The sequence below is a fragment of the Salvelinus fontinalis genome, chromosome 39 (genome assembly GCF_029448725.1).
Source record: "Salvelinus fontinalis isolate EN_2023a chromosome 39, ASM2944872v1, whole genome shotgun sequence".
In the NCBI taxonomy this organism is placed as follows: domain Eukaryota; kingdom Metazoa; phylum Chordata; class Actinopteri; order Salmoniformes; family Salmonidae; genus Salvelinus; species Salvelinus fontinalis.
In genome coordinates this window covers 19321606-19341945 of record NC_074703.1, presented here as the reverse complement: position 1 = coordinate 19341945, position 20340 = coordinate 19321606, and the positions used below count along the sequence as shown (strand labels likewise).

Sequence of the window (20340 nt, the reverse complement as noted above, 5' to 3'; positions counted from 1 at the left end):
TAATCAATAGTTATATATACTTGAGACTCAGTGTCCCTACAACAGAGCTAATATTGTACGTTCTGGGCTGGAACAAAAACCTCCACATACTGCAGCTCTCAAAGACCAGGGTTGGCCATCCCAGGCAAGTAGCGAGAGATCTCTCAGTTGGCAGACTCTCCTGGGTGTGTCTTCTTGCCCTCGGGCATGGCACCCAGAGTGAATGGGGCTTTGATGTTCTGCCTGTCCCTCTCCGCCTCCTTATCTTCATCATACGGCTCTTCGTCATCATCCTCCTCATCACTGTGGTGGGGGGTGGAGTGCACCGACGCCGAGGGGGAGGGGGGCACAGAGCCGGGGCGGGGGTAACGGAATCCCTCTGTCTGAGGAGAGAGAGAGAGAGAGAGAGAGAGAGAGAGAGAGACAAATTATTCACGTCTGTGGAAAAACCACAGTGCAACTGTACCTGTACAATACATACAACATACAAACCATGAACAAATGAGCAGAGAGAGAGACAGGGAGAGATTGTTTTACTGAAGAGGACAGTGCTTAGAGAACAGTAGTAACAGATTGCACAAATACAAAATCATGTCTTGTCATTTACTAAAATGTTAGGTTGTCAATTAAAGCGAAGGGAATGGATGAACTCTGGGTCTCTGATGCATCTATAGTGTCAATCAATAGAGTCAGAGGAAGACAAACTCTCCTCCGTATCTCACCTGTGGCGGGGCCAGCGGCTCCATCTTGAACTTGTCAGGGAAAGCCCTGCTGAGAGCCAGGCTCCGGGCGTGCATGTAGAACTGCAAACATAAATCAACGGAATCAATTGAACCACAAGTAAAACACAACTAAACCAATTACAAATCAACTGAACTAGTCTGAAGATGGACCAATAAAATACTTCACAGAGGAAAGAAAGGACATTGTTTACATTATATGTTACAAAAATAAATCGTACAAATAACAAAGAATAGCAATGAAGTTAGCACCAAAAGCACGCAATTCCGTGGAATTACTTTCAGTATGCTGCAATGTTGGTCATAGTATTTTGTTTTCTAAACTTTGTTGCATTGTGAGATTCACTTGCCTTTCAAACCATTAGGTGAACAGGGACATGAACCTATAGTGACTCACCCGTCCCAGGTACCTCCAGTCCAGCAGGTCCGACAGTCTCTCTGTGCGGTTCCTCTGGATGATGCGCTGTCGTCTGGACTGCTGGCAGAACCCGAACATGAACTGGGTCAGCTGGTTACACGAGTCATCTGCCGAGCGGAACCGCCGGTCCACTATGTAGATCCCTGAGAGGAGCGGGACATGAACAGACCACTGAGACGCAGGAATAAAGCATTCCATTCTAATGTAAACAGAGTATTTATTCTATTCTAAACTGCTGACTAATAGGAAGTAGGGGCTTGCATTTCACTGATAAAAAGAGTTCTTCTGGTTTTGGGGCACTCCCGAAAATATATCAGACCTCTTCAGACCTATCAGACCTCTTCCATAAGAGGTCAATCAAACTATGCACTGATTTGGTGATTTGGTGATGAAAGTGAAGAGGTCTACATGCACGTACATACCGTATGCCGTGGGGTCTGACACATGTTCCTCCATGAAGCAGCCGAAGCCAGACAGGTTGGTGGTCACACTGGGTATCCCCATCACAGTACACTCACCTGGGGAACAATAACAACATAATAGTTGCACCCACACATCATGCAACTCTCCGAGCACATGAAGGAAAACACAAAAACAACGACGTAAACATTAGCCAGAGAAAACCCAAGTGATGGAGTTTATGTTTGCAGGCTTTGTAAGTGGTGACAGGTCACCTGGTGTGTATCCCCAGGGCTCGTAGTAAGAAGGGAAGACCCCCAGGTGACAGCCTCGTACAAACTCTTCATAGTCCATAGGAAGTAGGGGACTGGTGGACGACAGGAACTCTGGGTGGAACACTATCTGAGAGTATCAGGAAACATGTCTGTTAGTACCATTTAGAATAAAATATAGAGATCAGCACTATGCAGGCTATACTGTATGCTCTCAGGGTCCTCTGTAGCTCAGTTGGTAGAGCATGGTGCTGGCAACAGTAGGATAGTGGGTTCAATTCCCAGGACCAACTGTATGTAAAATGTATAGCCGCAAGTTCCTTAGGATAAAAGCGCCTGCTAAATGGCATATACAGTATACTCTAACACAGGGGCTCCCAAACCTTTTTCCTTCATGACCCACCAACTGAGGTTTCTTTTGAGCCACAACCCACCATAAGTGTTGTGCGGTGAAAAAACATACACAGACGAAAAAACAAGTAAAACATATTATCGTGGCAGCGGAGAGGAAATGTTGCAGTTTCAAAACTAATCTCCTGAAATTCCACACAACCTGATATGGAGCTGAAATAAAATGTTGCAATTTTAAAGCCAATTTCCTGAAATCCTATACATTTTCCCATGGAGCTTAGAGAACATTTTGCGGTTTTTAAGCCAATTTCCCTACCATTCTCTGCATTTTGACATGGCTAATGTTGTGTTGTTATGCTCAAACGTTATAACAAAATCAATGTGGTCCTGATCGTCTAGCTTTTATTTTGTTGATTGTAAATTCAAAAAAATTATAAACCTATTATAGAAAAAACGTGTAGGTCCGTTATCTATCCTACCTACTTTCTATTTGGTTTAAGTTTAATGAAAGCGATTTTTCTATACGGAAAATGTATCTCTAAAATTAAATAAAACAAAATGGGGAGAGGGGGGGGTAATGTCCTCCCGCGACCCACAGTTGTGGAACCACTACTCTAACGGAATAAAGAATACTTTGATAGTACGTACATTACTTATCATAAGCACGTATGAGTCTTTATGGGGTCTTTTATATTGTCAATGTTTCGGCTGCCAGGCTTTTTCCGGACAATGCTTCAACTGGTTTAACACAATAAATGAGGCAAAACACTATCAAACACGGACATCAAACAAACCTTGTGCATACCTTGACTCGGTCAGTGCGAGCGTTGAAGAGGCCGATGCGTCTCACGTTGGCCAGGATGGGGTCGGAGGTGTCATCCAGCATGTTGTGAGTGGTCACTGGAGGAAGGGTGTGTCTCTGCAGAGAGGGAGACAGACAGAGTACAGTGTGCGTGTGTGTGTGTGTGTGTGTGTGTGTGTGTGTGTCTGTGTACGTGAGTGCATGTGCACGTGTTGTGACAGCGTCATCGTTGTGCACGTGCCTTGAGCAGTAAACATGGCGCGTATCAACATCTATAAGTCACTGATCCATGACTAATCACCTTTACGGGTAGACATTAGGAATATGGATCTGAAGGAGAATATCTAACCATTTGGCCTAATGATGTTTAATGATTCTCGTCTCCTGGGATTACCCTTGAAAAGAAACACAAGCCTTTCTCTCAGAATATATTAACTTGCATGTCAAAGAGTTGCTGAATAGACAGTAATGCTCAAAACATGTCACACGTAAACAGGCTGCTGCATCAGCTCTGAGGCGTAAGAATTTACCAGACACGCAAAGACATTTGTCACCCTAACCACTGTGTCAATGCAGCAAAAGTGGACACAGACAAGTCATTCTGTACTGGTACATCTAACACAAATGAGACTCGGGGTCAATAGAAATGGCGGTGAGAGTAACAACGGCCACAACCTGTCCACCCATCAAACACCCGGGTCGTAATTTCACGCCTACACACAAGTGACATGAATAAATCTAAGTGACAACACCATTTTCACTGGCACTTTGCTATTAAATACGGCAACAACACCCAATCTATTGACCCATGGCCTGCTGTCATGGAGGTTCAATGTTTCACGCTGGGCTGTATAACGGCAGGGACCATTCATTCATGATTTTAGCACCAGGAATCCCCCAGTCCCATTCTGAATTGACCACCTTACAGGGTGACCCTATAGGCCCATTTTACCACGTCAATGTTAAGTTACTCCTTTCATAAAACAGCAGGGTACAATATATAGGGATTCTCTGTACGATACATCACTATATTACGTTGTTGTCCAGTTGTCTCTGTCTTTCTACCACTCTGGTTGTCTCACACCCCAACTCTGTTTTATTTGGTGTTTATCATACAAACGTCTATACGCCGGTCTTTTAATCATAATGTAGACCTGACCCAATCTACAATATGGAGACTGCATTCCTAACAACCTAACAGTTAATGGCTTTATTACTGTGTATAACTTACATCTTTGTCACGTTCCTGACCTATTTCTGTTAGTTTGTTATATGTGTTAGTTTGTCAGGACGTGAGTTTGGGTGGGCATTCTATGTTTTCTGTTTCTGTGTTGGTTTATTGGGTTGCCTGGTATGGCTCTTAATTAGAGGCAGGTGTTTGGCGTTCCTCTAATTAAGAGTCATATTTAGGTAGGCGTTTTCACAGTGTTCGTTGTGGGTGGTTGTCTCCTGTGTCTGTGTATATGTTTGCACCATACGGGACTGTTTGCGGTTTGTTCGTTTTATGTAGTCTATTCCTGTTCATTGCGTTCTTCACGTTATATGTAAGTTCGTCGTTCAGGTCTGTCTGCATCGTTTATTTGTTTGGTTTGTTTATGCAAGTTTAGTTTGTTTTTTCGTCGTGTTCAATAAATCATGTCATTTCACTACGCTGCGCCTTGGTTCGATCACTACTAGGACTGCCCTTACAATCTTACAACAATTATATACACTGCTCAAAAAAATAATGGGAACACTTAAACAACACAATGTAACTCCAAGTCAATCACACTTCTGTGAAATCACACTGTCCACTTAGGAAGCAACACTGATTGACAATACATTTCACATGCTGTTGTGCAAATGGAATAGACAAAAGGTGGAAATTATAGGCAATTAGCAAGACACCCCCAATAAAGGAGTGGTTCTGCAGGTGGTGACCACAGACCACTTCTCAGTTCCTATGCTTCCTGGCTGATGTTTTGTTCACTTTTGAATGCTGGCGGTGCTTTCACTCTAGTGGTAGCATGAGACGGAGTCTACAACCCACACAAGTGGCTCAGGTAGTGCAGCTCATCCAGGATGGCACATCAATGCGAGCTGTGGCAAGAAGGTTTGCTGTGTCTGTCAGCGTAGTGTCCAGAGCATGGAGGCGCTACCAGGAGACAGGCCAGTACATCAGGAGACGTGGAGGAGGCCGTAGGAGGGCAACAACCCAGCAGCAGGACCGCTACCTCCGCCTTTGTGCAAGGAGGAGCAGGTGGAGCACTGCCAGAGCCCTGCAAAATGACCTCCAGCAGGCCACAAATGTGCATGTGTCTGCTCAAACGGTCAGAAACAGACTCCATGAGGGTGGTATGAGGGCCCGACGTCCACAGGTGGGGCTTGTGCTTACAGCCCAACATCGTGCAGGACGTTTGGCATTTGCCAGAGAACACCAAGATTGGCAAATTCGCCACTGGCGCCCTGTGCTCTTCACAGATGAAAGCAGGTTCACACTGAGCACATGAGCACATGTGACAGACGTGACAGAGTCTGGAGACGCCGTGGAGAACGTTCTGCTGCCTGCAACATCCTCCAGCATGACCGGTTTGGCGGTGGGTCAGTCATGGTGTGGGGTGGCATTTCTTTGGGGGGCCGCACAGCCCTCCATGTGCTCACCAGAGGTAGCCTGACTGCCATTAGGTACCGAGATGAGATCCTCAGACCCCTTGTGAGACCATATGCTGGTGCGGTTGGCCCTGGGTTCCTCCTAATGCAAGACAATGCTAGACCTCATGTGGCTGGAGTGTGTCAGCAGTTCCTGCAAGAGGAAGGCATTGATGCTATGGACTGGCCCGCCCGTTCCCCACACCTGAATCCAATTGAGCACATCTGGGACATCATGTCTCGCTCCATCCACCAACGCCACGTTGCACCACAGACTGTCCAGGAGTTGGCGGATCCTTTAGTCCAGGTCTGGGAGGAGATCCCTCAGGAGACCATCCGCCACCTCATCAGGAGCATGCTCAGGCGTTGTAGGGAGGTATACTACTTCCGGCGCCGAGCGAGATGGCAGCCTCGCTTCGCGTTCGTTAGAAAATATGCAGTATTTTGTTTTTTTATGTGTTATTTCTTACATTGGTACCCCAGGTGATCTTAGATTTCATTACATACAGTCGGGAGGAACTACTGAATATACGAGTAACGTCAACTAACCACCGTTCCTACCAGGAATATGACTTTCCCGAAACGGATCCAGTGTTTTGCCTTCCACCCAATACAATGGACCTGATCCCAGCCGGGGAGCCTACGCGACGCCGTAAAAGGGGAAAACGTAGCGGTCTCCTGGTCAGGCTTCGGAGACGGGCACATCGCGCTCCACTCCCTAGCATACTACTCGCCAATGTCCAGTCTCTTGACAATAAGGTCGATGAAATCCGAGCACGGGTAACATTCCAGAGAGACATCAGGGATTGCAACGTGCTCTGCTTCACGGAAACATGGCTAACTCAAAAGACGCTAACGGAGTCGGTGCAGCCAGCTGGTTTCTTCACGCATCGCGCAGACAGAAACAAACATCTTTCTGGTAAGAAGAGGGGCGGGGGGGTATGCCTCATGATTAACGAGACGTGGTGTGATCATCATAACAACACTCAGGAACTCAAGTCATTCTGTTCACCTGATCTAGAACTCCTCACAATCAAATGTCGACCGCATTATCTACCAAGGGAATTCTCTTCGGTCATAATCACAGCCGTATATATTCCCCCCCAAGCAGACACATCGATGGCCCTGAACGAACTCTATCTGACTCTCTGTAAACTGGAAACCACACACCCTGAGGCTGCATTCATCGTAGCTGGGGATTTTAACAAGGCTAATCTAAAAACAAAACTCCCTAAATTCTATCAGCACATCGATTGTCCTACCAGGGCTGGCAAAACTCTGGATCACTGTTATCCTGTCTAGGATCAGCGTGGCGCTAGCGGCACCCCCCCCCCCCCCCCACTGAAAAACCAGTGCCGCGAAATTCAAAAAAAATATTTTTTTAAAATATTTAACTTTCACACATTAAAGTCCAATACAGCTAATGAAAGACACAGATCTTATGAATCCAGTCAACATTTCCGATTTTTAAAATGTTTTACAGGGAAGACACAATATGTAAAGATGTACATCTATTACCTAAAAACACATTAGCATAATCCACCATCTTTTATTTGTCCACCAACACCAGTAGCCATCACCAATTCGGCTAAACTAAGATATTTATAGCCCCTAACCAACAAAAAAACTCATTAGATGACAGTCTGATAACATATTTATGGTATGGGATAGGTTTTGTTAGAAAAAAGTGCATATTTCAGGTATATGGCATAGTTTACAATTGCACCCACCATCACAAATGGACTAGAATAATTACAATGAGCAACGTGTTTACCTAACTACTAATCATCAAACATTTCGTAAAAATACACAGCATACACGAATCGAAAGACACAGATCCTGTGAATACAGACAATATTTCAGATTTTCTAAGTGTCTTACAGCGAAAACACAATAAATCGTTATATTAGCTTAGCACATAGCAATTAGCAGCCCAGCATTGATTCTAGCCAAAGTGAGCGATAAAAGTCAACATCGCCAAAAGATATTAATTTTTTCACTAACCTTCTCAGAATTCTTCCGATGACACTCCTGTAACATCACATTACAACATGCATATACAGTTTGATCGAAAATGTTTATATTTAGCCACCAAAATCATGGTTAGACAATGTGAAATGTAGACAAGCTGGTAAAGAAAACGTCCTTGCGCCACTTAGACAGTGATCTACTCTTATACATAAATACTCATAAACGTGACTAAAAAATATAGGGTGGACAGGGATTGATAGACAATTTAATTCTTAATACAATTGCGTTATTACATTTTTTAATTTATCCTTACTTTTCAATACAGTTTGCGCCAAGCGAAGCTACGTCAAAAAACATGGCGTCCTAAGCCACTAAAATGTTTCGACAGAAACACGATTTATCATAATAAAAATGTCCTACCTTGAGCTGTTCTTCCATCAGTATCTTGGGCAAAGGATCCTTTCTTGGGAGAAATCGTCTTTTGGTGGAAAGCTGTCCTCTTGCCATGTGGAAATGTCAACTACGTTCGGGATGAACTGAAAAGCGTTTCCAACTTTTCACATCGTTGCAAAAATAAATGTCCCAAAATCGCACTAAACGGATATAAATTGCTATAAAACGCTTTAAATTAACTACTTTGTGATGTTTGTAACTCCTATAACGAGTGAAAAGATGACCGGAGAAATATAACAGGCTAAACTAACGCTTGGAACAGGAGAGGGTCGGTGTCTTCCACGCGCGTTACGCAGCAAGAAAAGACTTGCTAGCTAAAGGTTTTTTTCATTTGTAGGGCCTGTGAACGAGCAATCGAGCCCGTTGGAATCGTCATCACGTAAAGGCATCCAGGGGAAGACGTAAGAAGTGTCCGTATAGTCATAGCAACGACAGAGCCCTTTTAAATGACTTCAGAAAAGTGGCCAACGTTTCTCAAATCTGACTCCATGTCAGGGAAATTGCTGTAGAATGGGCTCTGTTCCACTTAGAGACAAAATTTCAACTCCTATAGAAACTATAGACTGTTTTCTATCCAATAATAATAATAATATGCATATTGTACGATCAAGGATTTTGTGGGAAGCCGTTTAAAAAATTAGCCACATTAGCATAAATAGTCTAAACAGCGCCCCCATCCCCAACAGGTTATACTAACTTCCGCGACGCATATAAGGCCCTCCCCCGCCCCCCTTTCGGAAAAGCTGACCACGACTCCATTTTGTTGATTCCAGCCTACAAACAGAAATTAAAACAACAAGCTCCCGCACTCAGGTCTGTTCAACGCTGGTCCGACCAATCTGATTCCACGCTTCAAGACTGCTTCGATCACGCGGATTGGAATATGTTCCGCATTGCGTCCAACAACAACATTGAAGAATATGCTGATTCGGTGAGCGAGTTCATTAGGAAGTGCATTGACGATGTCGTACCCACAGCAACGATTAAAACATTCCCAAACCAGAAACCGTGGATTGACGGCAGCATTCGCGTGAAACTGAAAGCGCGAACCACTGCTTTTAACCAGGGCAAGGTGACCGGAAACATGACCGAATACACACAGTGTAGCTATTCTCTCCGCAAGGCTATCAAACAGGCAAAGTCCCAGTACAGAGACAAAATAGAATCGCAATTCAACAGCTCAGACACAAGAGGTATGTGGCAGGGTCTACAGTCTATCACGGATTACAAAAAGAAAACCAGCCCCGTCGCGGACCAGGATGTCTTGCTCCCAGACAGGCTAAATATCTTTTTTGCCCGCTTTGAGGACAATACAGTGCCACTGACACGGCCCGCTACCAAAACCTGCGGGCTCTCCTTCACTGCAGCCGAGGTGAGTAAAACATTTAAACGTGTTAACCCTCGCAAGGCTGCAGGCCCAGACGGCATTCCCAGCCGCGTCCTCAGAGCATGCGCAGACAGGCTGGCTGGTGTGTTTACGGACATATTCAATCAATCCTTATCCCAGTCTGCTGTTCCCACATGCTTCAAGAGGGCCACCATTGTTCCTGTTCCCAAGAAAGCTAAGGTAACTGAGCTAAACGACTACCGCCCCGTAGCACTCACTTCCGTCATCATGAAGTGCTTTGAGAGACTAGTCAAGGACCATATCACCTCCACCCTACCGGACACCCTAGACCCACTCCAATTTGCTTACCGACCCAATAGGTCCACAGACGACGCAATCGCAACCACACTGCACACTGCCCTAACCCATCTGGACAAGAGGAATACCTATGTGAGAATGCTGTTCATCGACTACAGCTCAGCATTTAACACCATAGTACCCTCCAAACTCGTCATCAAGCTCGAGACCCTGGGTCTCGACCCCGCCCTGTGCAACTGGGTCCTGGACTTCCTGACGGGCCGCCCCCAGGTGGTGAGGGTAGGTAACAACATCTCCACCCCGCTGATCCTCAACACTGGGGCCCCACAAGGGTGCGTTCTGAGCCCTCTCCTGTACTCCCTGTTCACCCACGACTGCGTGGCCATGCACGCCTCCAACTCAATCATCAAGTTTGCGGACGACACTACAGTGGTAGGCTTGATTACCAACAACGACGAGACGGCCTACAGGGAGGAGGTGAGGGCCCTCGGAGTGTGGTGTCAGGAAAATAACCTCACACTCAACGTCAACAAAACAAAGGAGATGATTGTGGACTTCAGGAAACAGCAGAGGGAGCACCCCCCTATCCACATCGACGGGTCAGTAGTGGAGAAGGTGGAAAGTTTTAAGTTCCTCGGTGTACACATCACGGACAAACTGAATTGGTCCACCCACACAGACAGCGTTGTGAAGAAGGCGCAGCAGCGCCTCTTCAACCTCAGGAGGCTGAAGAAATTCGGCTTGTCACCAAAAGCACTCACAAATTTCTACAGATGCACAATCGAGAGCATCCTGTCGGGCTGTCGGGGCAAACTACCTGCCCTCCAGGACACCTACACCACCCGATGTCACAGGAAGGCCATAAAGATCATCAAGGACAACAACCACCCAAGCCACTGCCTGTTCACCCCGCTATCATCCAGAAGGCGAGGTCAGTACAGGTGCATCAATGCAGGGACCGAGAGACTGAAAAACAGCTTCTATCTCAAGGCCATCAGACTGTTAAACAGCCACCACTAACATTTAGCGGCCGCTGCCAACATACTGACTCAACTCCAGCCACTTTAAAAATGGGAATTGATGGAAATTATGTAAAAACGTACCACCAGCCACTTTAAACAATGCCACCTAATATAATGTTTACATACCCTACATTACACATCTCTTATGTATATGTATATACTGTAGTCTATATCATCTACTGCATCTTGCCATCTTATGTAATACATGGACCACTAGCCACTTTATACTATGCCACTTTATGTTTACATACCCTACAGTACTCATCTCATAGGTATATACCGTACTCTATACCATGTACTGCATCTTGCCTATGCCGTTCTGTACCATCACTCATTCATATATCTTTATGTACATATTCTTTATCCCTTTACACTTGCGTGTATAAGGTAGTAGTTGTGGAATTGTTAGGTTAGATTACTTGTTGTTATTACTGCATTGTCGGAACTAGAAGCACAAGCATTTCGCTACACTCGCATTAACATCTGCTAACCATGTGTATGTGACTAATAAAATTTGATTTGATTTGATTTGATACAGGCATGTGGAGGCCACACACACTTCTGAGCCTCATTTTGACTTGTTTTAAGGACATTACATCAAAGTTGTATCAGCCTGTAGTGTGGTTTTCCACTTTAATTTTGAGTGTGACTCCAAATCCAGACCTCCATGGGTTGATAAATTTGATTTACATTGATCATTTTTGTGTGATTTTGTTGTCAGCACATTCAACTATGTAAAGAAAAAAGTATTTAATAAGAATATTTCATTCATTCAGATCTAGGATGTGTTATTTTAGTGTTCCCTTTATTTTTTTGAGCAGTGTACTATAACATTTACCGGAGTATATTTCATACATTATCTGTCTCTTCAACTCCTACCTGTGTGGCATAGATGGCTCTCTTCATGATGGTGAAGTCGTCTCTGTCCAGGATGGTGTTCATATCAGGGATGTCTCCTCTGAAGACATCATGAGGTCATCAGCAGGTCAGTAAGGCAACACTCAAGTAATCACATTATAACCCGCATGGACAAGCCCTTCATTAACACGGAAGCTCGTTCCACACTTTGGTAACGTGGAAGACCCAAAGGTCACACACCATCCGCATGAATGAACTAAGTGAAGCCTTAGTTCCTTCATAACAAAAGCCTGCTTAAGGATTGCCTGGCTATATGGCAGGGTTGTCAAATGCAGGAGTGTTACACTGATATGACATACAGTACAGGTCTGGTGAATACACTGGTATTTTTTATTTACATTTAAATTGACTTACTTTAACAATGCCTCATAAAGCCTCTTGCCAAACTTATCTTTCACCGTGTGAGCAGTGTCCCTGTCCGAGAGAGATACATAGATAATCAGCAAACTGTTTAAGATTTAACATGTTCATGGGAACCATGTGGGCAACACGAGTTCCAAGGCAACATTCTCAGAAGAACACAAATTAGAATGTTATTTTCATGAAACGTTTTGGCGCTAACATCGCAGACATTTTGCAGAACTCCATGAGGTGTAGCTTTGGGGGTTGCAGAGACGTACCAGAGCTGTTTGCGTACCGCCTGACCCTTCAGCGTCTCCACGTTAAAGTTGTTGGTCTTGGCTGGCATGATGAAGAACACCACCACTGTGACGTCATTCTTATGCACCTGGGAGAGAAGGGGGGAAAAAACACTTCAACTGTCGTTTTGCTATGAGAGAGACCAGTACATGTGCAGTATCTTTTAGAGGTCCATACCCTTAGCAGATAGTTGAGTCTGGACAGTGACTCCAGGAAGATGTCAACTCCCTTGTTGGAGAACTCATATCGTCCAGCAATAAAGAAGAAGAGAGTTTTCTCCAGATTGAAGTCCAGATGACTGACAAAAAACAAGGGATAATAGTTTTATAACGGGCAATAGTAATATAGGTAGCAGTATATTGGATAACAAACTTGAAAACATTATAAGGACCGAAGTTTTACCCATAGAAGTGTCCCCTGATGAATTCCTGAATCCGGCCCTTATTAGTGGAATGAAGGTTCTGGAACTCGTGCATGGCTGAGAACTTCTTGATGTTCAATCCGTTTGGAGTCACCACATCTGTACAGTAGATAGAGAGAAACCCAGCCTACTTCAATATCAAATATCCCCGCTCTGTCACTTTTTGTTCCATAGGAGGAAATAGAGGGAAACAGGAGAAAACCTTTTTAAACGTGAAAAGAGCATTCTTATTGGACATAAATGGACATTTTCAGGTAGTACCTCCTCCATTTCGAAAGGTTTTGGTACGGTGAACCGTAATGTACAGGACCCTGGCCCCCTCACCTGGTTTCCTGTGCAGCATGTGGTTAGCCTCTACAGCAGTGATCTGGGATACAGTTGTAAAGACATGGGCACAGTGGACAGCAGCTCTCTCCAGACAGTAGCGATGGTAGATCTGCCTCTCACCAGCCTCCTGGTCTATGTTGAACTGACAGGGGCACATCAGAAATCAACACAAGAGTCATTAATAGGTCCTTGTTAAGAGATCCCTAGTGTGTAATTGTCTATTGTCGTGCACATTCTAAGTAAATATCAGGTGAATAGTGGAATGAAACCTGTGAACACAACTTTTTCAAATGTTGAGATCTACAATAACTATTATTGGGGCTATGGGGTTCATTTCGAGTTTGTTGGGTATCTGTCAATCAAACAGTTTGACAAGTGTTTGAAGTAAGATCACCCTTGAGTCTTCTGTCTGCCAGTGATGAGGAGGCTTCCTCTTCCTCTCCATAAGGAGAAGCTGCTGTCAATTACCCTGTCTGCCCAGTGAATGACCTTTAGGTCCACAATGACCTTTTTACACTTAGCCTGAGGGCCAATTACAACACCATACACCAGCGTGAACACAACACAGACCCACAGCTCATTGACACCCACAGGGAAGATACTATGGGAAACTAAACTCAACCTAACTCTAACGATGCTTATTACGTCAACATTGTCAAAGCAGAAAAAGTTTGAGAGGAATTTGAATAACAAAACGTTATTGTGTGTGCGTGTGCGGCCTCTTTACCTTGCCAAGGTTGTTGTAGAAGTCAACATTTCCGGCACAGATGTATCTTCCCAACAGAGTGGCATGGGTTGTGAAAATGGTTGCCAAGGGAATCTTCCGTGAGCGACAGAGAATAAGTCCTGCCCCTACCTGCCACTCATGGAAATGGGCGATAACATTGGGCGAGTCTCCAAGCTCGTCGGTTAACTAGGAATGAAAGCAATTAATTACTGATAATTAGCTCTGAAATCTCATGTTACCCAAGAGGGTGAATATGTATTGGGTAAAAAGAAATAGGCTACTTGTATCATTTATTTTCAAAGGTATCTGACATTAAGGTATTCCCATCAAGCATAAACCTCTTTCAGAGTATTTTTCAAAGCATCCTTAACAACCTGACAAATTACCTCTTTAAAGAACCAGGCAACCATGGATCCGAAGATGAGTGAGTCGTTGGCCTCTTTGTCATGGGCGGGCAGGCCGATACCACAGGTGTCCCACAGATCCCCCTTCCATCGGTCCAGGTTCCAGGCTGCTGACCCCGTGTCAAATAGGATCACATAGGGACTGCCCTCGATCAGCCAGCGCCCAAAGTACACCTAAAACATACAGTATAACCCCAACACAAGGGAAAGATATGTGTGGTTCTAGAAGACAGTACCAACCAACACGAGACCCACAACCACAGTATCAAACACATGGGGCAAAGCTGAAATACTACTAAATAATAGTTTCTGAAGCTGCTGATGTATTTCTCTGTTTCTGATCCTGGAGATGGAGTTTGTCTGCCATCTTGTGGATTCATCGTCTCTATCTAACTCTTTTGGCGCAATAGTCTAGGCCTACTTCTGTATAAGTGCGTGTCTGCCCTCTTCTGGCCAGAAAGTACTACTACAGTACTACTATTATCCACTTGCATGTCACAGCCATAGAATAGAATAGAAAATAATAGAATAGAGTAATTCTGTAGTAGAGTACCAGGCAGCCGTTGTCACTGAGGGCGCTCATTGCTTTCTTGATGGCTGGGTTGGGGGGCTCACACTGCTCCACCTGGGTGTTAAAGTTGTGTTCGTAGTACGGCCCCATCATGAATAAGTTCTCCCCCCATTCATCCACTGTTATCTTGGCCTTGGTCTGGATAACTGTGTAGATCCCACCCACTGGAGGAAATATATATAATATACATGAGATTCAAACGTTCTAACCTGTGACTTGTTATGACAACAATAAGGGGAGGTGTGTCCACATATTAAGGTATAATTCTGCATGATATTGTGTGTTTTGCATGATTAATAGTCCAAGATACACTGGAATTAACAAAATAAAGACCATGATATAAATAGCTTATAAATATAAATAAAAAACTGAAGATTCTGCATAGAAGATAAGCTACAGTTGTCAAATATTTGTGAAGAGGAACCTCAACAATCACAAACCACGGTATTATGTTTGCACACCGTCATACTGTAGGCGTATAAGACATTTCCCTGATGCCAAATACATTTACTCAGGATACCTGATAAACAGTGTTGGGGAAGCTACTCTTAAAATATAGTTTACCAAGTTACTAATTGCTTCAATCTGGAAGAAGTTAAACTAGACTAAAGCTAACCTTAAGAACAATGGAGTTTAATTAACTAAATTGACTTCGAAAAAGTATTTCACTACATCCGAACTGCATCTGAAATGTTATAGACTACAAATTGCAATAACAGATCACTTTGGGGTCATATGTAAACAGAACGTGTAATTTAGCCTACTAAATACAAAAACATTGTTTCAAGTAACAATTAGGCAGGTCTGATGTCGAAAAATGAACTACATTCTAGCCTACCCAAGAAAACACAACCAAGATTTGAATTCAGGTCAACTACCACCAAGCTATTGCAAAATGTAGTTAAATTCAAATCAAATCAAATGTTATTTGTCTCATGCGCCAAATACAAAAGATGTAGATCTTACCCTGAAATGCTTACTTACAAGTACTTAGCCAACAATGCAGTTTTCAGAAAATAGAGATAAGAAAATATTTACTAAATAAAAATAAAAATATACACTACCGTTCAAAAGTTTGGGGTCACTTAGAAATGTCCTTGTTTTTTCAAGAAAATCCAATTTTTTGTTCATTAAAATAACATCAAATTTATCAGAAATACAGTGTAGACATTGTTCATGTTGTAAATCAGTACTGTAGCTGGAAACGGCTGATTTTTTATGGAATATCTACATAGGGGTACTGTACAGAGGCCCATTATCAGCAACCATCACTCCTGTGTTCCAATGGCACGTTGTGTTAGCTAATCCAAGTTTACCATTTTAAAAGACTAATTGATCATTAGAAAACCCTTTTGCAATTATGTTAGCACAGCTGAAAACTGTTGGTCTGATTAAAGAAGCCATAAAACTGGCCTTCTTTAGACTAGTTGAGTATCTGCAGCATCAGCATTTGTCGGTTCGATTACAGGATGGCCAGCAACAAAGAACTTTCTTCTGAAACTTGTCAGTCTATTCTTGTTCTGAGAAATTAAGGCTATTCCATGTAAGAAATTGCCAAGAAACTGAAGATCTCGTACAACGCTGTGTAATACTGGCTTCACAGAACAGTGCAAACTGGCTTTAACCGGAATAGAAAGAGGAGTGGGAGGCCTTGGTGCACAACTGAGAAAGAGGACAAGTACATTAGAGTGTCTAGTTTGAGAAACAGACGCCTCATAAGTCCTCAACTGGCAGCTTCATTAAATAGTACCAGAAAAACACCAGTCTTAACGTCAACAGTGAAGAGGCAACTCCGGGATGCTGGCCTTCTAGGCAGAGTTGCAAAGAAAAAGACATATCTCAGACTGGCCAATAAAAATAAAAGATTAAGATGGGCAAAAGAACACAGACACTGGACAGAGGAACTCTGTAGATATTCCATCTATGTCGATATTCCATTAAAAATCAGCCGTTTCCAGCTACAATAGTCATTTACATCATTAAAAATGTCTACACTGTATTTCTGATTCATTTGATGTTATTTTAATGGACAAAAAATGTGATTTTCTTTCAATACAAGGACATTTCTAAGTGACCCCAAACTTAAAAGTAACACAATAAAATAACATTAATGAAGCTATATACAGGGGGTACCGGTACCGAGTCAATGTGCGGGGGTACAAGTTAGTCGAGGTAATTTGTACAGTGACTATGCATAGATAATAAACAGTGTAGCAGCAGTGTAAAAACAAAGGGGGGGATCTGGGGACCCAAGCCAAATTTTTTCAGTCTCCTGTGGTGGACAGGGTGTTGTATCCTCTTCATGACTTTCTTGGTGTGTTGGACCATGATAGTTTGTTGGTGATGTGGACACCAAGGAACTTGAAACTCTACCTGCTCCACTATAACCCTGTCGATGTGAATAGGGGCGTCTTCGGCCCTCCTTTTCCTGTAGTCCATGATCATCTCCTTTGTCTTGCTCACCTTGAAGGAGAGGTTGTTGGCCTGGTACCAAACTGCCAGGTCTCTGACCTCCTCCCTATAGGCTGTCTCATCGTTGTCGGGATTCAGGCCTACCACTGTTGTGTCATCAGCAAACTTAATGATGGTGTTGGAGGAGTCGTACTTGGCCATGCAGTTGTGGGTGAACAGGGAGTACAGGAGGGGATTAAGAACACACCCCTGAGGGGCCCCCATGTTGAGGATCAGCGTGGCAGATGTGTTGTTGCCTACCCTTACCACCTGTGGGCGGCCCGTCAGGAAGTCCAGGATGTGTTTAGTCCCAGGGTCCTTAGCTTGGTGATAAGCTTTGTGGGTTGAACTAGTTGAACTACATATACAGAAGTTCACTACTCCCAACACTGCATAAGTGATAACCTCTGAACTCTTCACATCAACAACAGGATAGACTCAGACAACAGATCCGTACGCGTACAGTACACAGAACTGAATCAATCAATCAATCAATCAAATGTATTTATAAAGCCCTTCTTACATCAGCTGATGTCACAAAGTGCTGTACAGAAACGCAGCCTAAAACCCCAAACAGCAAGCAATGCAGGTGTAGAAGCACGGTGGCTAGGAAAAACTCCCTAGATAGGCCAGAACCTAGGAAGAAACCTAGAGAGGAACCAGGAAGAGCCCTATACTACAAAAAGTACATCATGTTTTTATGATCATTGGGACTCTCATGTCTAGTTTAGTCTATTTTCCAGGAACACACGTTTATTTTGCCAGTAAGGTTAAGGTTCATATAGTATATATAACCATAGTTCATATGGTTCACACATCCTCTTTCACAAACAACATTAAGACATACTGTATGTATTTGACAGAGATTGTGTATTTATCTTCAATTTAATGTTTAAAGGTTCAGACACTGAGACTGAGACAGTTAAAGTTCTCCACACTGTATTTTCACTGTATTTCAATATTTGCTCTTTTGGGGCCAAAGATTCAAAGATAACCTTATTTAGCAGAAAGGAGATGACAGGTGACACTGGCATTAGGCTAAACTGTCACAGCTCCAGAGGAATTTAAGATGATCCTCTCAATCATGATAGTATCCCATATCTGACCACTCTGGACCAATAGTCCAGGGGTCATGAACTCTGTAGGAGTTGCTCCATATTTGTACACTTCACTGCAACCCATCTTTACACAAAAGTAGTAACACTGCCTAAAATATATGATGGACTATTACAATTGAAAGGTCATCAATGGCATCTGTAGAGAAAGCATACAACATTGCATCCACTGTCACTATTACATTTACTGAGGAGGGTCACAAAACAGTTATACTCCAAGGACCAATACCATTGGAAGAGACTTCACAGTGAATTGTCTGTCTCCATGCAAATAGTTCTCGGTCAGGTAATACTAACCTTTATTAGTGACCTCCCAGGCTACCTCAAACAGCAGCAGGTCGTCTACAGGTAGATCTTCCTCATCCCACAGAGGCAGACCGCTCAGTGACGTCATGGATAAGGAACGGGTCAGGGGCATGTTGCTGTCAACAAGTAGAGTTTTTGAAGTTAAGAAAAGGTAAGTGCCACTGATGCTCTCTCAGTTGGTTGGTCCTCTCCTCTGTAGGTTCAACTGTAAACTGTCTATCTTCTCACAGCAGAATATCCCACTGGAGTTCACATGGACTCAGAAGAGGATACAACACACATCCCATAGTCCCAGTTCGTCACTCCAAGCAGTCCACTGTCCAGCCCGCCTACTTTTTGTGATTGAATCCGACCCTCGTCTTTGAACAGAAAGTCAACATTCCCTGGCTGCATGCACGGGACTGAAGTCCACACACAGACATCAAGAGTAATGTTTTGACTAAACCAATAGTGAGCCAAAGTGGAGAATATACAGATGTGGGAACGTAATTTGAGCCAGTTTGCTACAGCAGGAAAATAATCCTGCAGCAACAGGAAATGTGGATTATAATTAATTTACATTTTTATAGGGGTTGATACATTTTTCAATACTGGAAATTACAAACTTTAGAAGTCTTTTTAAAACTCAAATACACTACAAGTTTGCATTTCCTGCTGTGCAGGACAATTCTCAGCAACAAAAGAGTGATCCAATGAAGATCCTACATAAATTATATATCAAAGTTTTACAGTCATTATTCTGTGGTTTCCCTAGCCTTAAACAGTACACCAAATTCATGACATTAAAAATACTCATTCACATTTGGATATTGTACTTTTTATATCAAAATGTAAATGTTTATTATTTACATCATGAATTTGTCCCTACTATTTATAGGGCTATGGTTTCCTCATTTAGGCGCTGTAGACTATATTAGGCCTACTGGAGTTTTATTATCATGAATATCATATGTCTGCAATTGAGGGACCTCGACATTAATTACAGTAGCCTAAATAATTACACAAATCACACTTTTGTTTTGAAACAATAGTTTAAGTTAGGGGGAAAAAACAGTAATTGCGACAACAACAAAACCTAGGTCGCCTATAGTTAATTTCCGCTAATGATGACGCAGCAGGCTGTACGTGACGCAACGTTGCGTGAACTTTGCTCCTCCTCATTCAGTGACAGCCAAATGTTATGGCTGTGTAGTGCGTATCCACACATTGAAACCTGACCTAGCTCTTAATCCATGTTCAGCCCATGTAGCCTTTTCAAGCGTATAGTCCTTTTCTCAATGTTGCCTAGCCTATAGGTGGTTTAGCCTATAGGTAAGCCTATTGGTGGTATTTGGCATCATTTCTCAGCAAATAATCTCGATTCATTCCCAGAAATAGGCCCTATATGTTGTGTTGGCTATGCAAACACTTGGCAAACCCATTTGTCCTGAATGGGGTTGAATGTTGGTCAAATATAACGCATCCGATTCGGACAGACCGACATTACGAGAATCAATCATGGGTGAAGTCATTTAATATTATCAATCATCACTATTGGACAACCTCAGGAAGCAGATGGAGGCAGTGCTAAAGAAGCATTCAGGAAGCACATCAGGTCAACTTGAAAAAGACGTAATGGATATATTTGACCATTTCATTGACCCTTTTGCCTGCAACAACATTTAGACAGGACAGTGTTATTAAGGAGCAGTTTAGCTGTTCGGGCGCAGAGGCAATTCCAATCGCTCGAACCAGATGCAGGATGAAATGTGGGAGGATCAAAATACTTCTTTATCAAAGAC

General features: G+C 43.3%; 1 protein-coding gene across 1 annotated transcript; it reads right to left on the bottom strand.

Annotated features, from left to right (window-relative positions):
• Window positions 1-50: 50 nt before the first annotated feature.
• On the bottom strand, window positions 51-18757 carry gys2 (glycogen synthase 2). The gene is made up of 16 exons (XM_055905369.1): window positions 18551-18757; window positions 14670-14851; window positions 14099-14290; window positions 13713-13898; window positions 12983-13127; window positions 12640-12757; window positions 12415-12535; window positions 12219-12325; window positions 11953-12012; window positions 11560-11638; window positions 2965-3078; window positions 1812-1938; window positions 1560-1655; window positions 1117-1280; window positions 702-782; window positions 51-362 (listed from the first exon to the last, which is right to left on the bottom strand). Exons 1-16 carry the CDS (start codon window positions 18669-18671, stop codon window positions 144-146), a joined length of 2112 nt encoding a protein of 703 aa, XP_055761344.1. The 5' UTR covers window positions 18672-18757; the 3' UTR covers window positions 51-143.
• Window positions 18758-20340: the final 1583 nt, after the last annotated feature.